Genomic DNA, 25,855 nt, shown 5'->3' with positions numbered 1-25,855 from the left:
GTAAGTCTTTATTATAAGGTATATATAAGTTAGATTCCTATGAGGTTGCGATTGAAAACCGTGCCGGTGCATATTGAGGCTTGTTTCACTACACGAACATAGATGCAGATAGCTCGAAAGTAAAAAGATAGCAAGTATTGGGTATCTATCACTGTCGGCTTATTTGATGCGAAATGTTTAAAAGATGTTACAGTTGTTTATATCAACTCTTTATTCTAAAATACCGGTAGGAATGAGTTATCGGCTCTCCAAAATTAGAAACAAATGTTATTTTCTAAGTTTAGTATTTTGGTAAATGCTAGAACTATTTTTAATATGTATGTGTTCACAACACTAAAGTAATAATCTCAAAGAAGTTATTCGAAGAAGTTTTTTTCGCTGAACCGCGTTGATGTCTTTTGTATGGAACATTGTTTGGTATTGTATCAATGTTATTAAAACCTAAAATTGTTAATTATCCATGCTTCTTTTAATATTATACGCTAGTTGTGGGGTCCATATAATATTCCTCAATCGACGGCATTTACCGTGAGTATACTTATGTATAAAATACGAAAATTGTTTATAAACTACGTGTTCACGCTACACACATAATCGTTTAGTCGGCCTGCATGTTAATTCCTTTACAATACACTGCCTACGTCCAATTAACCTTCGACGTATTAGAAATGTCCATAGTCATCATATTCCAAGTCATCCGTGAAGCCGAAATAGCCGATCAAAATAAAAATAAGTTGAAATGTTCGGTGCGTTTGGGTTGCGTGGTCATTGGTTCGCGGCTGGGTTATAGGCGGAATGTGTGGTGGAATGCTGGCGGGGTAGGCGGTCCAGTGTGCAGGTGACCTGTGACCTGCGCGCTGTGTGGCGGCCGTGATGATGCACTATCGACAGCGCGCAGCCGCAGCTCGCCCGCTTTGTGTACATATACCAGCGGGAAATTTGGAATCGATAGCTCTACGCGTGACGTGCCCGGAGCTCCATCTATGTGCGTGCATGATCTTATGTAGCGATGAGGTCATGAAATGTGTGTTTGACGTTACTAAGCAAATGATGGTCGATTAATGGTTATTGTCGTAAATATTCACAACTTTTTATACACAATACTTAATAAATGCCAACTCAAATATAAGTTTTGGAATTAGAATCGAAACAATCCGGTTGTATGTAAATTACAAGATTTAAAGTTAACGTCTTCATTATGTCGCCCGCTTATGACCGCCTCTGCGTCGAATTTACATAACCATAACTCTAAAAAGGGAAATAAGCTTCGACCGCAACAGGTGCGTGAGAACTTATTCTTATGCGTCAAAATAGAAAAAGAGGCCGATGTCCCGAAGAGTAGTTTTATTGAAAATCCGTCGGCCGAGTACGGGACAACAAAGCGGCGACGGGAATGTATGCCAGGGTAAAAAATACACCGGCGAGTGCACCGCGGTCTGCGCCGTGACTTGCAACACTGACGTTTTCATTTGTCATTTATTTTGATTGTGATAACTGGGTGCGACGTGAAACCATATATTTTATTCGGAACAGCGATATGGTATGCCAGACGTGACGGGGAGGTCGACAGGCCCACCGGAGATCCAGTGGACTGCCGGTTTCATCATGCTAATGCTGAATCAGTCCTTTTTAATATTATTAACGTCTATCTAATAAATGAATTCCTTTTGTGCATCCCGCTCACTATAGCTATAAAGGCGGACGGCTTATCAGTCACTCGATTTTCCTCTTTCAGCGCATGTAGCTCTTAGTTTCCTTCAGGCCGATTTGTTTCCAAGGATAATCATATCCACAATTCATTCCCGGGTCAATTTTCACGTTTAATACCCGAATATCTTCAGACAGAGCTTAAACATAATCTGAAGTATTTTTTATTCGTATGGTGGAGGAGGTTTTCCTATCATTTTCATTTTGACTGTCTTTAGAATTCTATTTATTAGGTCATGAAATACTAAACACTTATTATACGTACATAAGTCGTTTGATGATTCAATAGTCTTAATTCATAAAAACTTTATGATTAAAAACATCAAAGTGTGTATAAGTGTATATGATTACAATGATAAGGTCACGGCGTGTCAAGTTTCCGAACAAAAAGTGTCCGACACTCCGAGAGAATATTCAAGTATCAGCTCAGCATCCTTGACATTAATACGTCGGTGAATTATGCCAATATATTTACTTATCTATTTACTATCAACGCGCACAACCACATCATGGGAGATAACTGTTGGCGTTTTATCGTACAAACACTACCAAACAAATTCATTACTATCAAACAGTCGAAATTTAAAGTATCTGTGTTGAACTGTAAATAAATTCAATATTGCCTTTTCAAAAGTAAATTGATCTGGCCAGGCGCAATAATATGGGCCATGTCACAGTTTAAATAATATTTGTATTTGAAACGAGCATAACGAGTGGTGTTGCCAAGAACGTAAATTTTCGTTCCTGTTGGCGATCCCGATTTATCTGTAGTCGCTGCCGGCAACAATTGTAATTACTTTTGTTGATATATCATCTGTTCATTGTTTATTTAACGCGCCTTTTTATGTAGTAGCCGCGGAGCAGCGTCGTTTGGCTTTGTTTTATTTTCTTTTGTGTGTAGCAGGATGTTTAAGTGTTATCTACCATCCTTCAGCTACTGCGTATAGGCACAAGTGTAACACAAAGTTACTTCCGTAATTATTGCATTAATAACTAAATTAATTTGTTATAGTGTTAAAGGATATGTACGCGCTTTAGTTAACAGGTCCTTTTGTAGGAAACTATACTTAAAGTTACTTCATTTTACGTATAGATAGAACCAATGTTTTGTAGAGAATTCAGACGTTAAAACAACATTTATATTAGATAGGCGGGATGTTGCGGTAATTTAGTCTTGAAATGCTTATCATGCACCTTATCTGCATAGCCTTCACATAATGCTCTCAAGCAGGTATCCAAAACTTGCATATCACAGTATTTCCGCAAGGAATGGTCCCGCCGGTCTCACGCGATGTCTTCGCCCACACCGCACTCTCCGCAAATGCGCGCGCCATGTCTTATGTAAATGCACCATGTTGCCTCTGCGTTTAATTAATCTCTAGCCGCATAAATAAACTCGACGCAGATCGATTCACTCGGAATATTAAACAATGGGAAAGGGATCTCGCAATCATAAGTCGAGCCAAAGATGCTCAACAACGATACGATTGTACACAAGTTTTGATCCACAAGTCCATTTACGCAATCTGTGATAACATACACATACATAACATCACGTGTATTTCCCGTTGGGGTAGGCAGAGATCATGGAATTCCACTTACTACGATCCTGGCACACCTCTTTCGTGTCTTCCGCTCTCATAAATCTTCGTGCATGCTCTCAGGTTTAGAGTAGGTATCCACAGTCTCTGACAATAATTTTGTATGTGTAATACCACACGGCCACAAGTCCGTTTTATTTAAATCGTAACGTAATTTGAGAAATAAAAAAAACTAAGGGAATGATTAAATATTGCAATTCTATGGCGAAATGATTTCAGATTAATTCTTCACAATAATTCAAGAAAATCATGGTAGGTAGTAGCTAAATCAAAGCGGTATTGTATTTGCTCGGCTCCATCCATCTACCAGTCCCCGAGGGCCGCTAACAGTGCTTCGAAATTGGTAAAACAAACCTTTGTATAATATTCAAATGAATCTCGCGTTGAAGTTGTATCTAAAACAAATAACTTAAATCATGTCGTCCACTGAATGGACGGGCTGAATGGGTATTAAAATGGGGGGAAGAGTGACGGGGGGACAGGGGAAAGCAATCAACGAGTAAGGATTTACGACGGCGCCCGCGGCGGTTGCGATGCGCACACGCACCCGATATTGTCAAACGCCTTCGGGACAACGATGTTAGGTAACTAACCACTTACATTTGACTTTTAAACGATCGTAAGAGTAAGGTGAGATATATTGTTAACACGTACTGCCGATGAGCTCATCGTTAAGGATACGCACGGCGGTTTATGCTGATCGGGCTTGTGTGCAATATATTGGCGAAATGTAACGAAATACTGTAAGCCCAGGAGCCATTCTACATTTTTAAAATGGACATAAAGGAAATAAAATCAAAGCAGACCACCCTACACCGAGGTACCGCATGAATAGTCAACACTTTCAAGCGTTTATCGGGCAGAGGTACGCAACATCTTCATTATGCTCGAGTGTTAAAACTTGTTAATCTGTCACTTAGTTAATTAATATGCGAGAGCCGCTGTTAATTGAATCAGCCGGCGACAAAATGTTAATAAGTGGTGATAACGCGGAGAAGGTGGCACTGTGTTCACCAACGCCACGTTTTGAAATGCAAATAGTGTATTTGAAACATTGCTCTGGATAACGCCGATAAGCGACCCTGGCGGATTAAATTAATATTCGTAAAACACGCGATTTTGCACTTAGGCTATCACTTTAGATTTCATGCACTATATTTTCATTTCAACACTAAATATATCGCGAGCATTTCTGTCACAAACCTAAACTGTTATTGACAAAATACTCAAGTATTATGCACAAGGTAAGTATATTATAATCGTTAAGTCGTATTAATTATCTCAAGTTAATGGAGTGTTGCATACGTTTACTTAATTAGCAAGATTAATTTAATATGAAGGGTCTTCGAAGTGGTGGACGGAGTTTATTACAGACTCCGGTGGCAATAAACATATCGGTTCTTACATTTGCCAGTTACGCTTTCTGTTATGTTACAATTCGTAAACTTATTTGGAAATTATGTAGATAATTACAGAACGAAAGCTCGATTACATAATAGAATTAGAAATGAATAGTTAAATAGTTTAATAAACGTTCAGTAAATCTGTTATTACTTTCGTGAAATTATAGCTCAGCACAATGCTTGAAGATTCATTGCATATAAAATCGTTCGCAAGCAATATAAACGCAAAATTTATTGTTTTAGTATTTGAATAGTTTAATTGCGTTTCATCTAGGAAATGAATGCACCTGCTTGCACGCAAGGTGTTTAAAGTCTGCCGTCAAAGTACCGTTTCTTGTACACTCATATATATTTTATGAAATGTTACAAAATCCATAAAGACGTTATGATCAGTCCTATTCGAATAGTCGCGTATACCTAAACAAATAACGAATGCATATCAAGCGCCATGCGCAAATAAAGTTTTAATTAATGTTCACAGTAACAAGAACGATGTAATTTGGAAAAAGTGACCACCGCCCATGCGTATAAGCTTCATTCGTAAATGTAATCAGTATTCATTGAATACTGCCTGAATTTTTTTTCTAGGGCAACATTTATACCCTTTGAAGCGATGCGAAATTAACATTTTATGAGCTCGGCGAATTGGACTTAATTAAAGTTTCTTTATTGGTTAGGTATGCTATTGCGAAACTTATTCTACGACTAATATCAATTAAGTACATAAATGTAATTTATGACATTGCCCACTGGCAATTACTTATTGTACACGCAACTGTTCGCGGTTGATGAGATTCTTCATTTACGACAGATACCTACCCTTTGTGTAGACTTTCCACATACATTAGGGCTCTGAACTTTGAACTTTTAAACTTAGGGGAAGTAGACAAGTAAGTACGTTTTAAGGTATGAGACCCGCCAATTTATGATTCGATTGGAGTGTTATTTTGGTTGGCAGGAGCTTCGGGGCGAAGTGTTCGAAGTGCTGCCGCGGCATCTCGTCGTCGGACTGGGTGCGCAAGGCGCGGGAGCAGGTGTACCACCTGGCGTGCTTCGCGTGCGACGCGTGCGGCCGCCAGCTGTCCACCGGCGAGCAGTTCGCGCTGCACGAAGACCGCGTGCTCTGCAAGCCCCACTACCTCGAGACCCTCGACGGTGGCTCCATCTCCTCAGATGGTTAGTACAATTCTCATACGGCCAAGTGACAGTGAAGGGGAGCCTTCTCCAAACCGATTATTTTCTGTTAATCGATAGTCATCACTACTCTACTCTGCCTACCCCATCGGGGATACAAGCGTGTGCAGTGTTACGTTATGTACTTAATCGTAAATCATTGGAAAACATTATACACTCACGTATATATAATATTGATAAGATGAAATGATGATGAATGAAAATGAACTACCGTTGTAACCCGCAGATGGCTGCGATTCAGAGGGATATCACAAGAGCAAAGCGAAGCGAGTGCGGACCACTTTCACAGAAGAACAGCTGCAAGTTCTACAGGCCAACTTCCAGCTGGACTCGAACCCAGACGGGCAAGACCTGGAGCGTATCGCACAGGTCACGGGGCTCAGCAAGCGAGTAACCCAGGTCTGGTTCCAGAACAGCCGCGCCCGCCAGAAGAAACACCAGCACACCGGTAAAGGAAAGCAGAATCAACGTTAGTATCGTTAGTACGAAATGTGCCTTCACCTGTTTTCCTATGAATGGTAGAATAAGAAAATAATTTACCAGTCATTGCTAGCGATAACGCCCTTTGCGACTGTATTTTTATTATTTGCTGAGCGTTAGCGAATATTGATTTTGAGTATTAATTGCTGGTTCTTATACCTTTTTGGTGATACGACGTTGACGTGTGATGCATATGTTGTCTGCAGTGATGTCGCGCGACACCGATCCAGTGGGGTTTGGCCGGCCCATCAACATACACCTCACATACTCGTTCCAGAACAAGCCGCCTTTTGTCCCGATAGGTAATATCTTCAACTCTTACTTATTACGTATCAAACCAATAATTTTAGGAAAATATAGTTTTCATTTTGTAATAATATTCTTGCATACTATCATTACAGACGGCACTTCGTTCACGGATTCTTCGATGGATGAACTGTCTGAAGACTCCTCCATCCATTGCATGCAGAGTGAAGTTTGAGCTCCGTAGATAGTCTACACAGTAGTAGTGACAGATAGATAATTATGGTTTTCTTGCGTAATTGAGACGCTCCATTTTGAATTACGACGTCACTTTTTAATTAACAATTGAACTAAAACGAGAAGTATGTACAATGAACGGTGTTATCACAAGCTGAAAAACGTTTGTTGTACAGCTGGAATTTATGAATCTCAGCAAGGCCATATATTATGAATATTCTACGAATAGATCACAGGCACTTTTGTGACATTAGCGATTGAAATCAAAGGAAATGAGGCAAGTACAGCGAGGGCCGGGTCAGAGTATAAATATAAGAAACAAAGGCAATGTAAAATTCAGCAATAAAATTCGACTCTGCTAAACATCTTAAGAAACTGAAAGAAAATACTAAAGTAGTAAATATCGTTTATCTAAAGTTTAAGCTGTTCTTAAATATTTATTGTAAAAAAAGTATATTTATTTAACTATTTATTTATTTCTAGTAACTGTGATACGTTTGCTATCGACTACTTATTCGCTTTCATTCTAATATGATAATTAATATATCAATACCTGCCTAAATTTTGTAATTTCTCGAATTATAATAGTGCCAAAATGAATAGTTTAATAAATCTTATTAAGAAGAACGATTTTTAAAACTATAAAGTTAGATTACTCTCAATAAATTTTATGGTAATGTTTAGCAGTAGTGACTTCTGCTTCAAATGTATCTAACTACTTACTTACTTAATTCGCTGTCCTCCAGGTAGGTTTCTAACAACGCGAATTTGTTACAAGTTAGGTAGGTACTTCACCGTCGTCTTCTACTAACATATCATAAAATCCTTTAGATACTTGAGTATACGACGTGTTATCGACGTATGTTGTGTCTTGTGCCAAAACATATTCTATTGCTTAGTTGTAGACAATACGTCCTGTCGGGAATTATTTATAGAGAGATACGTATTTGGGAATAAAGGCGACAGACGATCAATAAACCGCGGAATAGTTGTTTACTCTTATTGTATTTTGTACATAAACATTTCGATGTGCTACAACATTGTAAATTCTACAGCACGTCTATTCTATTTATAACGTTAGTTAAGCAACCGTAGTTTGTCATCTCGTCATTTTATTGTAATATTTAATTTAATGCTAAGTGGGTGCCTCTTTGGTGCCTAAGTTTATTCTGTACAAAAATATTGAAATATATTATGTTGGTTAAAATTTACCCATGTTTCATTATAATAGATCGAAAAGTGGATCATTAGATAAAAATGTCAGTTTATGTCTTAATTCACTCGAGTTTAATAATAATAGTTGACACATATTTAAAGCTAATTCCAGTATATATTCTTAAACTTAACAATAGATAAGTACAAATTACATGCTAAAACTTAATAATATTTGGTAAGTGTCTTAACATATCAACTTAACATCTATATTACAGACTTATCGAAACTTTTTCTACCGAGTACTTACAGCTATAAAGTTAATGGGCATACATTTTTCTTACGATTCGCGGAATACTTCAATTGCAAAATTTAATTGTTACGTCATAATAATAAATAAATTACTTAAATTGCATTTTTTTTTTCAATTCCAATTACATACGTACTTTCATGGGTACTTTTGAAGCGACAGTATGATATACATAGTTTTTAATGAGTAGGGGAAGGCCGGGCATAGTGGATACCTTAAGGTATTTAAGGATATAGCAGAAAAGGTTTACAATACAAAAACAAAATAATTATCACAAATCAATCTTTATTTATTGCTCTTACAAATACGAACTTCAGTAACCAAGAATATTTAAACAATAATCAACTGCAGTTCAAATAAAAAAAAGTACGATTGTATTCGCTTTGCCCGGTACCCCGGGTAAAGCGGATACAGTACTTGGGCAAAGTGAATACCCATAATCAGACTCTAAAAATATAGAAATAACTTTGATTAACTGAAACAAATAACTTTTATTGACCATAAAATTATAAAATTAAGATTGGCAATTGTCACAGGTATACCCTTATGTGCCATCAAACACAGAACAATTTTCGTGACACCATTGTTGACAAATGTCACATCGAATCCAATTTTCAATTAGTTTACCGTCTTCTTTTATATATATTTTCTTAATCTTCGGTGAAAACAGTTTTTTTTATATTTATTCATCAACTGAAACTAGTAAAAGACCTTTTTAGATAATAAGTCATCAGTGGATATGGTATCCACTTTGCCCTACTCACTTTGCCCCACTAGGTAAATTTTGAGGTTAACACATTTCATGCAAAAACGAATAATTCTGACTTTCTGTTAATTATACCATAAAAACCTACTTTGGTATGCTACTGAATTAAGACATTCCTAAGAATCAAGAACTAGTAATATAGGAGAATTAATCAATGTACTTACCGAGTAAAATCAATCTTTTATTTACGAAAACACAAATCTCCACGACGCGGATGGGACACGACGCGGCCTCTCGCTTCTATGTTTGCCGCGTATTAATCCAAGATGGCCCGACGTAACAGTAGTGGTGTGTTGAATTAACATCTAATATTTTAGGAGTAGTGGAGAGTATTCGCTTTGCCCGGGGTATTCACTTTGCCCAGCCTTCCCCTATCTACATCTTGTCCATGGTATTGAGGAGGAACTCCATTTCCTGGTGAAGATCTCGAAGTAAGTCTTTCATCTGCTTGGCTGAGTCGAGGATATCAATGCTCTGCGTGTAAGGGTTGTACCGTACGGCGAAGTCGCGCGGTATCGTTTGGGCAAATTTTCTGAAATATTTATTTTAACGTTAATATCAATTTGTAAGTGACCGACCGATTTCGCGTGAAATTTAAATTACCTGAAGAAAAATGTGTTTTTTTCTGTTGTATAAAAAACTTTTTCGAAAAAATAAAATATTTTTAGAGGTATTTGTAAGTTAAATATATATAATACAGTTCATATTATTCATATAATCATCTGAACATCGTGAATCGTGTTGAATAGATATAACACCATAGTCAACATCATTAGGAATAAAGAGGATCACTTACATCATTTTTTCTTTGGCATCCTCAAAGCTGTTTGCAACGAAGTATATAGGTTGATACTCTGTGATGGGATACTTCTGGACTCCGGTTACTTCTGGCAGGAACTCAAGAAGTTCAGGTTTGTCCGACAAACAGTACTGAAGTTCGCCGAATGACGACAGCAGACCGGCACCGAAAGCCTTCAGTTTGCCCTCTTGTCGGCATAAACCGAATTCTACTGTGAACCAGAAGCACTGGAAAGAAGAACACCATTGTATTAATTGTATTATACGTAAGTACTTACAGAAAACCCATTATGATTATGGAATTAAATAATTTGAAATCCATACTTAGTCCTTAACTCGGTGGGAAGTAGAATGAGTTTATGTATTATGTACGTACTAATTATTTCTTTATTTTATGTAAGTAAATACGTATAGTATTTCATAAATTACATATTTATGCACACTTACTGTAGCAAGTTTCTCAATGTAGTCATCAGGAGCACCGAGTGAGGCGAGGCCTATTTCTTGTGAGAACTGCGCGAAGGCTGGGTCTGCGAAGAGCGGCGCGTGGCCCAGCAGCTCGTGGCAGACGTCGGGCTCCGGCGTGTACAGCGGCCGCGAGTGGTGGCGGATGTACTGCGTGCTGTGGAACACGCGGAACGCCAACCCCGCTAGGAAGTCTCGAGAGGATAGAAGCCCCGCCACTGGCCGCAACGTGAAACCTGTGCAATCTGTACACAAATAATGCCATTAATAAAAATATACTAATTCTTAAGTATCAAACATGGTAAAGTGAATACATTTTGACAAAAAATACCTTTCAGAAAATTAGAGACGTCTTCCAACTGCGGAATGTTATCTTCCCTGTACCCACAATTTTCAATCAAAAGTGGGAAAACGTGGTTGTGCTCTTTACAGGCGTGTGTCGGATACAACTCGGTTAGTTTCCTGAACACCACGCCCCAGGTGGCGACCTCTTCCTTGGTGTAATCCACGTGTGGCAGAGGCTGCCCGTGTTTATAGTTGTAAGCGATGTCAGCAAAATACTTTCGTCGTGCTCTGTACTCGGGGTCGGTGAAACCTGGGTGGTCAGAGTCCAGTTCAGCCCCATAAGAGAGGATCTGGTTGGCGAATCTGTCCAAATCGCGAATACGCCGCGGGAACCATGGCACAGCAGCTGTAAGCAAATCTATCATTTAATATGGCAACATCAATAAAACATATTAAGTAGAAATTGGTCATTTTATTGAACAATAATACGTACATCTGTTATCTTTATAATTTCTAGAAATGATGTTCAAGTATCCAACATTTTTCTTGAGATCTTGTAGTGCAGCACCGAAGTCCCCGGAGCCATGCAGGCACTCGACCATGAACTCGTAGCCGGGCCTCCTCGCCGATGAGCGTGACTCGATATGACTCAGGTTGACACCGTGACTCGAGAAGATGTTTAGGAACCGCGCCAGGTCGCCGGCGGAGTCCGGAGTCTCCGGAGTAAACAGCAACCATGTTGACTTGGTAGAGTCGTGACCTTCGCGTATATAGTTGCCACCTTGCATCAGTTTAGGCTGAAACACACGAAACGATGATGTCACTCTCCGTGGTTGTGTGATAATTTCGTTAATCATTGACATTTTATTGTCCGATAAGAGAAGTTTCCTATGTAGTTCAGATATTCAGGTTACATCAAGTATGGGCTTGATAACCTCCGGCCCGCTGCGCGCACGTCGCGTCGACGCGAGTGTGTCGATGTCCGTTAGGTTATTTACAAAAACAATTCTGATAGAGCCAGAGTTATCATATGTACGTGACTTGTAAAACGTCTGATATGAAAGTGAATCTGGTTTAAACTAGATGACATTTGTTAAAGAAAATTATGTACACTGTCAGGAGTCAATGAGACTCGTGTACTTAGGACTGAGTGTATGCATGAGTGCAGCCTTATATAATATAAGTGGACGAACGAAACACTGCAGTTTACAGGTATGTAGGTCGTGATATCAACGTCAGAGTAATTTGAACTGTTAGGGTTATCTCGCAAATTCAATGATTAAGTTATTTGTAGCTAAAAAACCTCGACAATATGTACGATGACAAAAGAAAGTATTTGAAACGAAACTAGTCGCTTATGTGCACTTTTGTTAATATTACATTGATATTGAACCAGTCTTCTGATTTTTTTTTAAATTCTACTGTAATATATGTTATTTCCATACAACTTAACTGAGCTGAATGTTTTGTTAGGTACTTACTTGATTTGCATTGAGCCGGGCAAAGTAAAATTGTTGACGACATCTGTTTTTGTTTACACGAGTGTTACATTGTAGTCAGGTCAATGAGTCTTCAAAGCTTCGTCTTTTTGTTTTAGTGTTACTTATAAGTTAACAGGAGCTACTAGTAGAAATCACCTATCGCGTTGGTCTAACAGAAATCTCAGTGAGGTGTGGGTACTTAGTTTACCTTGAGATGGATATGCCTTTGACTACTCCAGTGCGATATGGCAGTGAGCTTAATATTATGTGTTACTACTAGAAATGGTGTTAGTAACAAAAATAATACCTACACATTAAACAAATGCACAAAATTATTTTCTTAAAGAGTGCCTTTGCTTCTGAAAATTAATTTTATTAAATAGTAAAAAATCAGTAATTTCGCTTTTATTTATAATATTTATGGATATTATTATCACGTGTAGAGCAGTGTCTATATACTTACCATATATATACCTACTCGTATAACTGAACCTACAAATGGCAAGTTGGCAAGTATACCCCTACGAGATAACCCTACCATGAGTTTAATTATTTGCCAGTTCCTTGCATTTGTATCAGCAACAAGTTTTAATACACTACCATAGAACACAGGGTATACTTACAGCCTTATATAGAAAACAGATCATTAAAGTATACTAGATCACAGGAAATCATCGAGGCGTTTACGGTCCGGTTAATTAACAGTCTCGTCCATACACTAATCACGACAGGTTTTGCGACATTATTAACTTGGATGGTAATTATCCCACACAAGGAATTCACGAATAAGTATATATTTTTTCTTGGGAGTTATTTGTAAGTACCTAGTACCCTTTTAACAGCAACTCCTTTGTGTAACTGTTTGCCTAAATAGTTTAATAGATTCTCGCAAAAGCAGTTCTATGGCAAAAAATGACATGCAATGTTTGTGAAACAATATACTTACTTCATACAAGTAATGGTAAAGAAATTTCAATCACCTAAGTTTATTAATTAATGTACTTACTTACTATATCACAAAAAAGTAGCCAAACAGACTGTGCAGACATTTCTGCATATTCGCAAACAAGCTACTTCATATTATTATTATAATAAGAATAACATCATACGAAACATGAATTAATTACAATTAGATAATTCAGTTACTGCTATGCAATTCCATACCTTGTCTGGAGGAGAAGAGGACAGTTGTCCCTCGGCCGGCTGTATGTGAATATCCATTGCTGTTATCTTCTAGAAGCTGAATGTTAGCTGGATGTGCTGCTGACAGTCGCTCACTTTATAATCATGAGCGAGTGGCGCGTGCGCAGCTTATATGGAGCGTGCGTGACGTCACGGGGAAGGTCCGAGACGTGGAATTTGAAACAACATGCCGACACGAGGAACAGATTAAAATAAAGAATATGTGTCAATATATTTACTAATACAAAAGCTTCTTTGCAATTAATTGATTTTACATAAGTACTTGAAATATACCTACACAAATAACAAGAAATTGTTATTAGGTATTTTAGTTTTTAAACACATGATTTAATTTATAGGCTTGTCGTCCCCAATTTTCTTGTATATGCCTACATACAGTAAAGTACATCTTTATAGTTTATATTATATAACTTAGTGTCTCCGATACCATATCCAAAATATGTCAAGAGCAGAGTTCGATGGGTACATCGTTGTGACAATTAGATAAAAACTTCGCCTATGCAATCTCGCTTTAAAGTTGCGTTTCCAACTCAAGGTCGTAACTTGCTTGTTGATGTCTTATAGATATTATATATAGGATGTACATAATAAACTAAGTACTATCACGAGGTATCACGTATCAATCATCAAGCAATCAAGAAAAGCATTTCCATAGTAATTAATTAATGATTACTTACCTTCAATCATGAAAGTATCACAGATGGTGTTGAAAAGTGTTATTAGTGGGTACCCAGGATAGGTATGTCTCAAGCGGTCCATCTGTTTCCTTCATTCAAGACCATACCAATAACATCACAACACACAACATCAAGCATTTTTTTTTACATGACTTATTGTTGATTTGCCGCAAATGGCAATAACTACTTAACCAGACAAATGGGGAGTGCTGAGGGCTCTCACCCGATACAGTCATGAGCAATATCATGTACCCACTTTAGAACCTTGTCGCACTATCATATTTGACATTAAATGAGACTTACGGTTCAATTTGTCAAAAAAGTTAATGTAACATGGTTTCAAAGTGTATACATATTAGTACTCGTGACCGTACAACATTTAAGACAACAGGCCTGAGGGTGCTCAGATGGGCGCGAACATCGGCTCAGGGCGTCGTCTGAGAGGGTAATATTTGCAAGAATCTATCTATCGACCCACTAGTGTCGATATCGATAAGCTAATGAAGTAGATAAAATAATGAGGTAAATCGTCGACCACGCCGGCTTGGTATCGGAGTTCTGAAAAGTGTTTGTTGTCACGAGCTAATTGGCCGCCTCTATGGCTAAACTAATCCTACTAGTCCCTACATCGGCCTGGGAAAACATAATAATAAATAATATTGTATTACATATTGTATATCACTTTATTGTATAATTTTATTTTAGTTTTATTATATTTTATTTTATTGTATCTTTTATTTTTTGTATATGGGTTTTTTATGCTTGAAATAAATGACTTATTATTATTATAATTCGGGTCGTCGTCGGGATCGTATATTACGTCCTTCGCGCGATACAACATCAAGCTGTTACGATAAAGAAGTATTGGATGATTCAACTATCGTTGAACTTTTTGTTTACAGTTTTGAAATAATAACTTTAGAAGAACATAACGTGTTGAAATAACAACTTTTTATTGAACTTCGTAAATAAACGACCGTCACACAGTACAATAACATGGGCTATAAACGTTATCTGCAATGAATTAACGCGATTTGTTACCTAAATGTAAACTATGATTTCATTAAGTATCTATCATGTTATCATTGGGTACCTATTTCGCGTTATTGAAGTTTGGTAAGCGTTTTGTAATAAGTACCTGCTATTATTATTCATAAATAAGCTATGTAAGTAAATGAATAAACACTTCTTGGCTGTTTTGATAAAAATCTCTGTGCAGATAAAGCTTTATATAAAAAAAATATATTTAATATGTCAAAACAGGTATAGCTTCACGTCATAATAAGGTTTACAACTCATTGTAATTCATTAGATTTCATAGTGAAAGCTTAATAATTAAATTCAAAAATGGTTCAATTAAAGCAAGTATCGATCCGATTGAAATCTATTAAGAACATACAGAAAATAACCAAAACCATGAAAATGGTGTCAGCAAGCAAGTAATGTACTTTGTTTATGTTTATTTTAATTGCTGATGTTGTATATTATTGTTGTATAGCCAATTATATGGCCCTTTGCCTTACTTAATCCATTATACTTACTTGGGTCATATTAACAAGGTACTAGATGGATTGCGAGTTATCAATTTTGGGGTTCTAGCTAACCGTACGTAGCTCACGATCAAAAAGAGATAAATATACATTACACTAAGTTCTCTAAATAATATAATTTGTAACGAAACCGAATTTATACGAATAACGAAATGTTGAGGTTTTTAAATAGTGCGTTGGCAGCTTGTCAACCGCTGCGCTATCCCAAAGATCCTAAGATCCAAAGAGATAAGTATACTAGGACGACGTACCGTCGATGAAATATTTTTGAGTATATCGCCAGAATACCATACTTAAAGTAGCGACGTTATTCGTAATTCTAGACTCTAAATCTTTTTTTAAAACCCATTACGACAGGTTCACTAAAGCAGAACGCGAACTTTCAGCAGCAAGGCCCTTTGGATACGGGCTGCGCAAGTTTTATTATTCCTCCCACCTGCTTATACCACCCAAAAAGGATGAGAAAGACAAAGAAGCTGAAAAGCCAGCAGTAAAACCACCGGATAAGGAAGGAGCTGCACCGAAAAAAGTACATAAAATTTATATTGCAGTTACTTCTGATAGAGGTGAGAAATAACATTTGATATCATTAATTCTCAGCGTATTTCCTTGAGTTGAGACATTTTTGTGCCAATGTCGCAAAAATGGAACAACTATAAAAAAACATTTGATAAGTAGTATTCTTACGTTGTTATCGGAGAGTTATCACATGGATCGGGATGGATCAAGGACCGAGGAGACGAAATAGCTGTCTGCAAAAAGTTAAATATTCTAATAAAATAAAAAATGGTACTTACACATTCTTCATCCAGCGATTAGGGATGTTTTAATATAAATTAAGGAGGTTTTAGTTTAAGAAAACAATTGAAGCTTGCTCTGACACTCCTCTATTAAGGTACATCAGTGAATTCCAGTGGTGTGTTTTCATTCTAAATGTACCTCAAAGACGCTACAGGTACCGTGCCCTACAGAGTAGCTGTAGACAAAACAGGGGTATCCAACGCTACTAGTTGAATGTGTCAATTCTTTGAATTGATATCTTGAGTATGAAAGTTCAACTGATTCACTATTTTTATAACTTCTAATGTTACTGCGAAGAACCTGTTGCAATATTATTCGTTTCTTTCATCACATGTTATGATGACGCTCCATTTGTTAATTATGGGCGTTAATTGCGTAGTACTTAAGTACTTATTTGTTATTTTAGAAGGTCCATCGTAAATATTCTTCGACAGGGCAAGGCGTGTGCGTGATCCTTAACGAGATAAAAATCATTTCCTAACAGACATCCCGTGTTCCTTATATCTTGCAGTATCTGTAAGTGGGTACTATAGCGTGCCACGAGTAACACGCTTAGGAAAAATACTGTTATTTTCATATGAAAAATGTTAGTTAACCATTCCATTGTCATATACTTAGGAAACACGCTGTACTCTAAGGAAGAACATACATGTCTCTGTACATAAGTATGTACTTACACTTTATAGAGTGTTAATTATGGCTACTTAAGGACTGGGTGTTCGTGGTGGTAGGATTATGCGGCGGTGTGCACAGCGGTGTGGCGCGCCGCATCCGCCGCGAGCTGACGGAGCTCAAAGTGGTTGACTCGCCGGAGCACCGCCTGGTTTGCATCGGAGACAAGTCGCGCTCCATGTTGCGTCGACTCTTCGCCAAGAACATGCTTGTCAGCGTTAAAGATGTGAGTACATAGACGACCTGCCGTAGGAGTAGAGCCCCATCTACAACAACGACCCTTTGTCTAGCTGGGGCAGCCGTTCAGTAGAACTAATCACAGATTAAACAATACCCTTGCCTCCCCAAAAGAAGCCGGAACTGGGTCGTTCTTCTTTTTTATCGACAATAAAAAGACATTTTCCCAATTAATCGGACTTAACATCTTTAAAATTATAACGGCAATAAATATTTTAAAACATCATATAAAGATCTGTCCGTAAAGGACTATTTTAGTGGTTCTCTTTATCTTGGTAACATACTTTTCTTTGCAGGCGCATTCCAAAAAATATTGTGACAGAGTGGCCCTTTTCATCGGAGACAGCATTTAAATATACCACTCTGTCACAAAATTTTGTGAAAAACAATGAAGCTACGTTAATAACTAATTGAGGAACCGATTAGTATTTTGCTTGTATTTTGAGTATAATAAGATAACTATATTTTTGGACAATGGAAACATGTAATAAAATTCTAAAACATAACTTATTAAAAGCAGTACGTAAGACAGACCATTGTCGATAAAAAAGAAGAACGACCCAACTATACTTTGAAAAACCATTAAATGTACAGGCACGACTTCTCCAGCTAAGCCTGTGGGTTTAGCCAAGTTACAGTTGATCGTATTTCTATCCATTTTAAAGTATAACCCACGCGAGTCTAGACCAGTGATGTGCCATTCCCAGGAAAGTTCCCAAAGTGGGAATGTTCCCGTGGTTAAAATTCATTCATAGTAAGAACACTGGCGGCTTTTATTTTTTAAATTATTCTATTTTTACTCTGGTTTTATTTACCTAAAGGTTACGTAGGTAGCTGCTCTTTTTACATAAGTTTTGCGCCTTTTTATTTCCGGGAAAGTTTTCACTATGGAAACGATAGGTACGGTGTAGACAACTCACAGTTACATTATCCTTGATGCAAGGTATTATACGTTAACGGTTGTAGAAATAGGATCATTTACCACTTATGTAAGCTCTCACCTTAGGTACATAGTCAAGATATTTACTTATAATTAGAAATATAGTACGGTATGTATATACCTGATCGAAGAACCCGAGTGTTCTACCGGTGACTGCTCAGCGCAATATGAATTACGGGCGTAAGTATAATATGCTTGTTTGGCTAAAAAACTGTAAGGTAGGCACGGATAATCCAACCAAATGTTAATGTTCATACAATATACGAACCATTAACAATGTGATATGTCGAAGTAATCTGTGGTTGGTTCTTGTTTCGTTAGTTCCTGTCCGAATTTAAATGCCGATATGACGTGTTCGTGTTACATTGCTCAGTAAAAACTACTAGTATTAAAGAAATTATAATCCGTGGCTCTCACCTGACGTTAAAATATTGGCTTACCCTTAGATTGGGAGGATGACTCCAATCTTCGCTGACGCATCGACACTAGCGGCTGCCATTGCAGACTCAAAATTCAAATATGACATGGGTGACGTGTTCTACAACAAGTTTTTTTCTGCGGTGAAGTACGAATTAACCGTTGTTCCCGTCTTCAATAAGTATCAGATTGAGGTACGTAAGTTTTTATTCATTCTCTCTTATCTTGAAAGCACAAAAGTAGTCGTACTCATATTCCTCAAAGCTAGAATAGGTACTTACCCCATTTAAGTCGTTCGAACACGCAAGCCAGATCTGTCGAAGTTGCAAATTCGGTTTTACCCTACTTGTATCTATCCTAACAATATCCAAAAAGTTAAAACAGCTGCATTATACAATTTATAGTGACCGACTTTCTTTATTGAAAGCAATGTAGCTGATGCGGTTGTTGTTGTAGTCATTCTGACATTTTAATAGTTTTCCAGACCCTTCTCCATAGTGTTCGGAAATAATTAACTTATCGACATTACTAGATTTATTTGTACTACATAATATTTTGTATATGTTACGACAGTCTGCGCCAAACATGACAGCGTTCGACGACATTGAAGAAGATATGCTGGAGAGCTATGCGGAGTTCACACTGGCGGCGCTGCTGTATTACGTACTGAAGGAGTCGGCCACCTCGGAGCAGTCTGCGAGGATGGCCGCCATGGACAACGCCACGAAAAACGCTAGCGAGATGATCCGCAAACTGACACTCCTCTTCAACAGAACCAGGCAGGCCGTCATCACTAAAGAACTCATCGAAATCATATCCGGGGCATCGACGCTACAAGAGAAATAAAACTCCGGAACGTGCCATCACATTGATCGTCCCCAAATGCAACTTTTGAGTGAAATGTCCTAGTTGTATTGTGAAAGTATCATTTATTTTTTATAGTATAACTATTTAGTTTTATAAAGTGACTTTATTTATTTGAATAACGTCCTGTATTTACAAGAAGCAATTCTATAAACTGCATCCGAGACTCGTTTCCTGGACAAGTACCTAATGGTAATTAAGCCATCGAGAAAAGTCATCGGTATAGTCAGCCGGGTATTTTATTTCTGTGAAAAATATGATTGTAATGATGAACATTATTTTTGAATACTTACCTAAGTACTTACTTAAAAAATAATAATAAAAGAAACAAGACAAGTATATTATGTAAGGTTCAACGTCATACTGCAGGTAAATAAAAAACAAAACTTTAGAAAACCGTTGACAATTTATCACAACAGTTTATTTAAATAATATCACGATTGGTCCATGATCAATCGTATTTATAAACTTATTCTATGCGCATTTGAAGATAAAAATAAGTCAGTCTGCAAAAGTCGGTAGATAATTATTTGTGATGTTTAGTGGTACTTACCTATGTATTATTTGCTTGAGCTTCAAATTAATTTGAGTCCAAAAAATTAAAGATTGTATCGAATCTTTTAAAAGTGCATTTGGCCCACATAAATCTATTGTCTAATGTTAGCTATCGTATTGAAATCGAATTAAAAACTCAAGAATAGGTTATAATTACAACTGCAGAGTAGCAGTACCATTAATATTACGATCTTTTTTCAACAGACTGGACTTAAGTAAATCCAGGATATTAATATTAGTGATCTTCTTCAAGGTACTTTTCGTATGCGGTTTGGTCCAGAAGTCCGTTTAGTTCGTCCGTCTTGGATAGTTTGACCCTGAAGAGCCAACCGTCTTCGAAACATGACTGGTTGATGAGAGCTGGAGTCTTCTCCACTGCTACGTTCTTTTCTGTTATCTGGTGAAATAAAATATAGACAAGAAAATTAATTAATCAAGATGTACTAAACAAGATATTGCTTCGAGCTAGAACACATTAAACTACTTATTGTACATTACACTCAGGCTTTTTGATCAGTACCTACACTATCCATTGTCAGGATATAAATTGAATAGTCTGGTTACAACTTCTTTCAAATTCCATTCCATTCCATTTCAAATTCCATTAGCTCAATTTTAGACCCCTTAATCAAATTCAAATTGTTTTAACGAGGGCTTGATCACCACTTTTATGGCAATGGCAGAGGTGAAAACTTTCAGGATCACAGCAAGTCTTCAGCTTAACCCTGACACTGGCTTACGGGAAACAGACGTAATATAAAGTATCTGTGCAATACTGACAGTGCCAGAAACAGGCGTGTAGACTTCACTGGCTGCCTTGACACTCTCCAGGGCTCCGCACTCGTCCCCAGCCTCCACTGCCGTCCCTACTTCCGGCAGCTGCACGTACACCACCTCACCGAGGGCATCCTGCAATACACAAGAGAAAAAGATGGTAATTCTTTAATATTCTGTAAACTTATTCGGGCAGGAAATAAATTAAAGTTTAAAATGTTTTTTTAGGTGCTAGGTACTTATATTACAGATTTTAGTACGGTCACGTCCAAAAATATTGATACCTATCATGGCCAGATCACAGAAATTTCTTCTTGATGTGGCTGGCCATTTCATGAAATGGTTATACTTACCTACCTACTACATGACCAGCAATGGAACGACATCCGTGGTCCAGTGATTGAGCGTTGGGCTTACGATCCGGAGGTCTCGGGTTCGATTCCCGGTGGGGACATATCATAAATATACTTTGCGGTCCCTAGTTTGGTTAGAACATCACTGGCTGATCACCATTTTGTCCGAAAGTAAGATGATCCGTGCTTCGGAAGGCACGTTAAGCCGTTAGTCCCGGTTACTGCTTACTGAGGTAAGTAAGTAGCTGTTACATGAGCCATGTCAGGAGCTTTGGCGGCTCAATAGTAACCCTGACACCAGGGTTGATGAGGTTGGTACTCCACCTCACAACCCACACGATAAAAGAGAAGAATAGCCACGACGGGCAAGCGGATTTTGGCCATTTACATGGACTAGGCAAGATCAATGAATACTTAACCTGCTTTATTATGCGATATAAATATCAAACACATGGCACCTTCATGACTTGGCCAATATTACACAACCATGAGCGCTAGATCAAATCACATTTCCAATAGGTATTGGAAAATGTTCTAAAGTAGGTACTTTAGAACATTTTTAACAAACAACAGTCCCACCACTAATTCAATATGTTAAAGCAATATGGTTCTAAAGTATTGTACAATTGTTAGAAGTGCCCAAATGTAATAAGTGTACATAAAAATGGTTAAATGAAGTCTTTCAGATTCGTATAAAACAGTTTTTTTACAGTAAATTAGTTACGTGTTATCTCTTTGATAATTAGGTATCTATATATTATTGTGTTAGACCATGGCTTGTGCACGAGTTACTGCAAATTGACCTCTGTCTGACTGAACTGGTTTTATCTAAAACAATATCGGCACAAAACTTGGCGTAGAGTTCGTTAGGTACCTACGCTCTGTTCTAGTTACTATGTAGCATAAACTGTATTATACAAGCTTTCATATATTATTACCTTTTATAATATTACTTAAAATACCTAAACATTTTATACAAGTAGGTAATTGATGAATTGTAAATTAGGCAAACCTATGTTTCTCAGAAGTTAATATAAAAATGTTCTCTATCTATCCACCCACTGCTGGGTATAGGCCTCCTCTCTTTCACAGAAAATGTTCACAATGTAGCATAATTCAATAGTGTCAGGTAATATTTGAACCTGACATAATTATACATGAATAATATTGCGTCATTCAGAGGTTAATTTGATGAAATTTTAGTTCACACTAAATAAGCCGTATCTACCTACTAGGAATTTAGCAGCTTGTACTTTTTGGACCTTATTTATTGTTTCACACTTACTACTTGGCTGACCGAATGAGGAACCCTGGGGGCTTTCACACACCCTACATCACCATGGAATGGGGCAACGTATAAAACTACCCACCTGTGCGTAATTGGATATGCCAACTGTGCCGATGTTGTCCTTAACAGTAACCCACTCGTGTTTCTTTGTGAAGTAACGACCTTAAACATGAAAAAATAGCATGTTAGTAATCGATCTAATTATTTTCTTACCATGTGTGGGATTTAGATAACTTTAGGTACCAAATAAGGGCTCAGACGACAGAATAATTCAGTGTAGCCACATGTAAACAGGACACATAATATTAGCAGGGGTTGCTCGCAGGATATTTTATTATGCAAAATATTTGTTAGTAAAATTGCAATTTATTAGGGTACCTGAGCTACTACCTATATCACACAACAAGTATTTTTTAAGTACCGAAGCAAATACTACGCAAACAGTTGCAGGCGTTTGAAGATGACGCAAAAGATATTCGCTAAGTGTATCTAATTAATTAGTTATTTGGTTATGATGCCCTTGCTTTATCTGTGGATACGTAATAAATGATAAAAAACAGTCGCAATATATATATATTATTACGTAATGTCATAGCTAGTAAGTATGTAGTATAACATTTTTTTTTCACGCCTGTATCTTCGAAGGGGTTAGTGGAAGTCTATAGTAAGTTAGTACATCGATCCTCGCGAGCTATGTTTAGGTCCCATGTAATAGGGAACGAGCCTATTGCAATTAACCGGGCACAAATCCTGTAAACCACGTGATACCTATCCAAACATAAATTCCACCATATAAACTCGAATTGGCTTAGAGGCCGAGCCGGGATTTGAACCCGTAATACTACGATGTAATCATAATTAACTACATCATGATGTAATTATCTGGTTGAATACGTATTACGAGTATATAGAATAAAATAAGGCTATCTGTAACTCACCCATGTAATCGTCATCTGTGTGGGCAGTCACAAAAGTATCAAATTAAATATTTACCTACTTACTTAAATATGTTTATTTCTATGCTACTGTGGAGTAAATTAGCAGCTAAATAATTGCATTTATAATAAAATTTTCGAGATTCAGTGATAGCACATAACTGTAAGATTCGCTGAAGCGTAAAGTAGGTATGAGAAAATATCACAATAGCAGAAGTATAAGTAAGATCTTATGACTCTCACCTTTGCTATCTGTGCTGTACGTCGCCCGCCGACAACAGTGAGATACGGCGCACGATCTGTTCACCCTACTGGCTGCCCGAATCACGCTGCTCAGTACCATTTTATACTGCTATTATTTCTACCGAAATACCCTGGAAATGCCAAAAAATAATCAAAAATCTGCTGTTTATATGAGATACAAAGTATGATTTGTATTACTTTTAATGTTGAGAAAGTAAATAGTATGCCTACGTTAAATATACCTACAAAGTATGAAAATGTATCAAGAATAAATTAATCTAAATACGAGTAGATATGTATTATAATAATTGATTTAAATATCTATGAAAATACTGTTCAATATAATTATAAATGTGAGTAAGTAATCCTAAATTAAGGTCAATAAGTATATATAAAATGATTGAATTACTAACCTTGATATAAGAATGTTGAGAACTGGGTGACTGATAGTCGTCAGACGCGAGTGCTCCGTATCAGAGGCGATCCCGTAGTGTTGGGATACCTTCGAATTTGAACTCACTTATCTTTATCACTGACTACTCTAACGGGATGGCAAAATATATTTTTATTAGATATACAAAGTAAGGAAGTAATTTCCCGTTCCTTGTTTATACTACATATTTACCTACTTTATTTGACTCTGCTAGAGTCGATACGAACCTACTTAACCCAATATAGTAACAATACATATTATATAATATGTATTATACATCAATGACGTAACCTATGATTTCTAATAGAGTAACAAATAAGATTTTAAAATCATGGTAAGACGTTACTCTATGTTTCTCCTTTTCTCACGGAACATAAGCGAATATTACTTAAAACTGTGTTACTTAGATCACTATTCATCACTTTAGCGAAGCTGACACTATGAAGAAAAATTCAAAAAACCAAAAATATAAATCTTAATGTCTTCTGAAAATGACCAGCACCTCAATCGCAATCTGAACAGCACCAACAAGATAATAGCTCACAAATAAAATACATACTGCAAAAATATGGCACCGTTACTTCCAAATTCAAAAAACAAATGCAGAAATAGATACGGCCTTAATCACCGGTCTTCACCAGAATTGTTGATTGGAGATCTTTTTCACGACTGAAAGACGAAATACATTTTCCGGTATTTAATTTCAATAGCCAATCCTGTAAACAGTATGAACCTACCACGATGATACAATCGATATTATTCTGCCGATATGTTCTCAACACGATAAACATAATATTTGTTTCATAGAAGCGATAGGTTATCATATCGACATTACGACTATTCGCTGGGGGTCGTAAGGAATATTACAGCATTAAAGTCAAGATGCTATAGCTTAGGTGGGTAACTACAATGTAGTCGTTTCACTACAGTGCTGCTTATGTGCTGCTACGCACTAATTTCAAAACGTGCTTCTCGTATATTAAACATATTATCATTAATATTATCCCTATTGGAGAAAGTATAAATACACGCAGATGAAAATCTAAAATAAGTAAGTAGTTACTCGTAACCACTTAAACATCAAACTTCGATTTTTAAAATAGGTACCTTACACTTCACTTCAATAATTCAGCATCAACATAAGTATAACGAAGTATTTATTTGAACTCACTTGGTTTCTTTTTATTTTCAATCATCGCCTTAACTATTATTGTTTGTATCATAATTTAAAGACGAATTTCGTCATCAATTAGCGTAGCAAGTAATGTCATACAGCCTATATACGTCCCACTGCTGGGCACAGGCCTCCCCTCAATCAACCGGAGGGGGTATGGAGCATACTACACCACGCTGCTCCACTGCGGGTTGGTGGAGGTGTTTTTACGGCTAATAGCCGGGACCAACGACTTAACGTGCCCTCCGAAGCACGGAATCATCTTACTTTTCCGGAAAATCAAGTGATTCAAGCCTGAAAAGTCCTTACCAAACAAAGGACAGTCTCACAAAGTGATTTCGACAATGTCCCCATCGGGAATCGAACCCGGACCTCCAGATCGTGAGCCTAACGCTCTAACCACTAGACCATGGAGGCTGCCGTAGTAAGTAAACGTAATAATAATAATTATTAAGTAAGTACTTTACTGAATATCACAAGTAAAGCCAAAAGACGCGCAGGTCCAAAGTAAGGTCACGAAAAAAAAATATCATGAAGATATCCCACAAGTAAGAACAATATAGAACATTTACTTAGCACAGCACGGATACTCCATACAAAAATCTTGTTCTTATCGG

At 37.2% G+C, this 25,855-nt stretch overlaps 4 protein-coding genes across 5 annotated transcripts in view; 2 read left to right on the top strand and 2 right to left on the bottom strand.

The window, feature by feature from the left end:
- Positions 1 to 8,493, top strand: part of LOC126380476 (LIM/homeobox protein Awh) — a 29,126-nt gene extending 20,633 nt beyond the window's left edge. The window contains exons 3-6 of the mRNA XM_050029918.1: positions 5,670 to 5,887; positions 6,132 to 6,374; positions 6,592 to 6,687; positions 6,787 to 8,493. Of these exons, the coding sequence (XP_049885875.1) occupies positions 5,670 to 5,887; positions 6,132 to 6,374; positions 6,592 to 6,687; positions 6,787 to 6,866 (637 nt within the window). The 3' untranslated portion in view covers positions 6,867 to 8,493. The remainder of the gene's footprint in view (positions 1 to 5,669; positions 5,888 to 6,131; positions 6,375 to 6,591; positions 6,688 to 6,786) is intronic.
- Positions 8,130 to 13,444, bottom strand: LOC126380462 (protein henna). Of its 2 annotated transcripts, none has more exons than XM_050029889.1 (7): positions 13,287 to 13,444; positions 11,135 to 11,438; positions 10,688 to 11,059; positions 10,339 to 10,601; positions 9,890 to 10,119; positions 9,468 to 9,625; positions 8,130 to 8,516 (listed from the first exon to the last, which is right to left on the bottom strand). In XM_050029889.1, the coding sequence occupies exons 1-6, from the start codon at positions 13,341 to 13,343 to the stop codon at positions 9,469 to 9,471; spliced, it is 1,383 nt and encodes a 460-aa protein (XP_049885846.1). In that variant the 5' UTR covers positions 13,344 to 13,444; the 3' UTR covers positions 8,130 to 8,516; position 9,468. The 2 variants fall into 2 exon arrangements, with proteins under 2 accessions (XP_049885846.1, XP_049885847.1); XM_050029890.1 differs by having other exon boundaries at positions 10,688 to 11,047.
- Positions 13,445 to 15,056: 1,612 nt separating this feature from the next.
- On the top strand, positions 15,057 to 19,583 carry LOC126379727 (ATP synthase subunit gamma, mitochondrial-like). The gene is made up of 5 exons (XM_050028542.1): positions 15,057 to 15,118; positions 15,910 to 16,118; positions 17,085 to 17,251; positions 18,649 to 18,813; positions 19,193 to 19,583. Exons 1-5 carry the CDS (start codon positions 15,057 to 15,059, stop codon positions 19,463 to 19,465), a joined length of 876 nt encoding a protein of 291 aa, XP_049884499.1. The 3' UTR covers positions 19,466 to 19,583.
- A 287-nt stretch (positions 19,584 to 19,870) lies between these two features.
- On the bottom strand, positions 19,871 to 24,202 carry LOC126380488 (glycine cleavage system H protein, mitochondrial-like). Its single transcript, XM_050029932.1, has 5 exons — positions 24,045 to 24,202; positions 23,632 to 23,762; positions 22,536 to 22,615; positions 20,819 to 20,947; positions 19,871 to 20,435 (listed from the first exon to the last, which is right to left on the bottom strand). Exons 2-5 carry the CDS (start codon positions 23,729 to 23,731, stop codon positions 20,274 to 20,276), a joined length of 471 nt encoding a protein of 156 aa, XP_049885889.1. The 5' UTR covers positions 23,732 to 23,762; positions 24,045 to 24,202; the 3' UTR covers positions 19,871 to 20,273.
- Between the last annotated feature and the right edge of the window lie 1,653 nt (positions 24,203 to 25,855).

Source organism: Pectinophora gossypiella, chromosome Z (genome assembly GCF_024362695.1).
Source record: "Pectinophora gossypiella chromosome Z, ilPecGoss1.1, whole genome shotgun sequence".
NCBI classification, from domain to species: domain Eukaryota; kingdom Metazoa; phylum Arthropoda; class Insecta; order Lepidoptera; family Gelechiidae; genus Pectinophora; species Pectinophora gossypiella.
The sequence above is the reverse complement of the archived record's forward strand: the minus strand, read 5'-3'. Positions and strand labels throughout refer to the sequence as shown.

Bases quoted from the DNA above. Each gene is read 5' to 3' on its own strand.
- LOC126380462 (XM_050029889.1), bottom strand. From the start codon at position 13,343: ATGGATATTCACATACAGCCGGCCGAGGGACAACTGTCCTCTTCTCCT. The intron at 10,602-10,687 runs GTATTTTTTGTC...ATTTGTGTACAG, and splicing joins CGTCTCTAATTTTCTGAAAG to ATTGCACAGGTTTCACGTTG. The intron at 9,626-9,889 runs GTAAGTGATCCT...TAAATATTTCAG, and splicing joins GATGCCAAAGAAAAAATGAT to AAAATTTGCCCAAACGATAC.
- LOC126379727 (XM_050028542.1), top strand. From the start codon at position 15,057: ATGATTTCATTAAGTATCTATCATGTTATCATTGGGTACCTATTTCGC. The intron at 17,252-18,648 runs GTGAGTACATAG...GCTTACCCTTAG, and splicing joins TGCTTGTCAGCGTTAAAGAT to ATTGGGAGGATGACTCCAAT. The intron at 18,814-19,192 runs GTACGTAAGTTT...ATGTTACGACAG, and splicing joins TCAATAAGTATCAGATTGAG to TCTGCGCCAAACATGACAGC.
- LOC126380488 (XM_050029932.1), bottom strand. From the start codon at position 23,731: ATGGTACTGAGCAGCGTGATTCGGGCAGCCAGTAGGGTGAACAGATCG. The intron at 20,948-22,535 runs GTGGGTAGTTTT...TGTGTATTGCAG, and splicing joins GCATATCCAATTACGCACAG to GATGCCCTCGGTGAGGTGGT. The intron at 20,436-20,818 runs GTCAGTATTGCA...TTATTTCACCAG, and splicing joins ACACGCCTGTTTCTGGCACT to ATAACAGAAAAGAACGTAGC.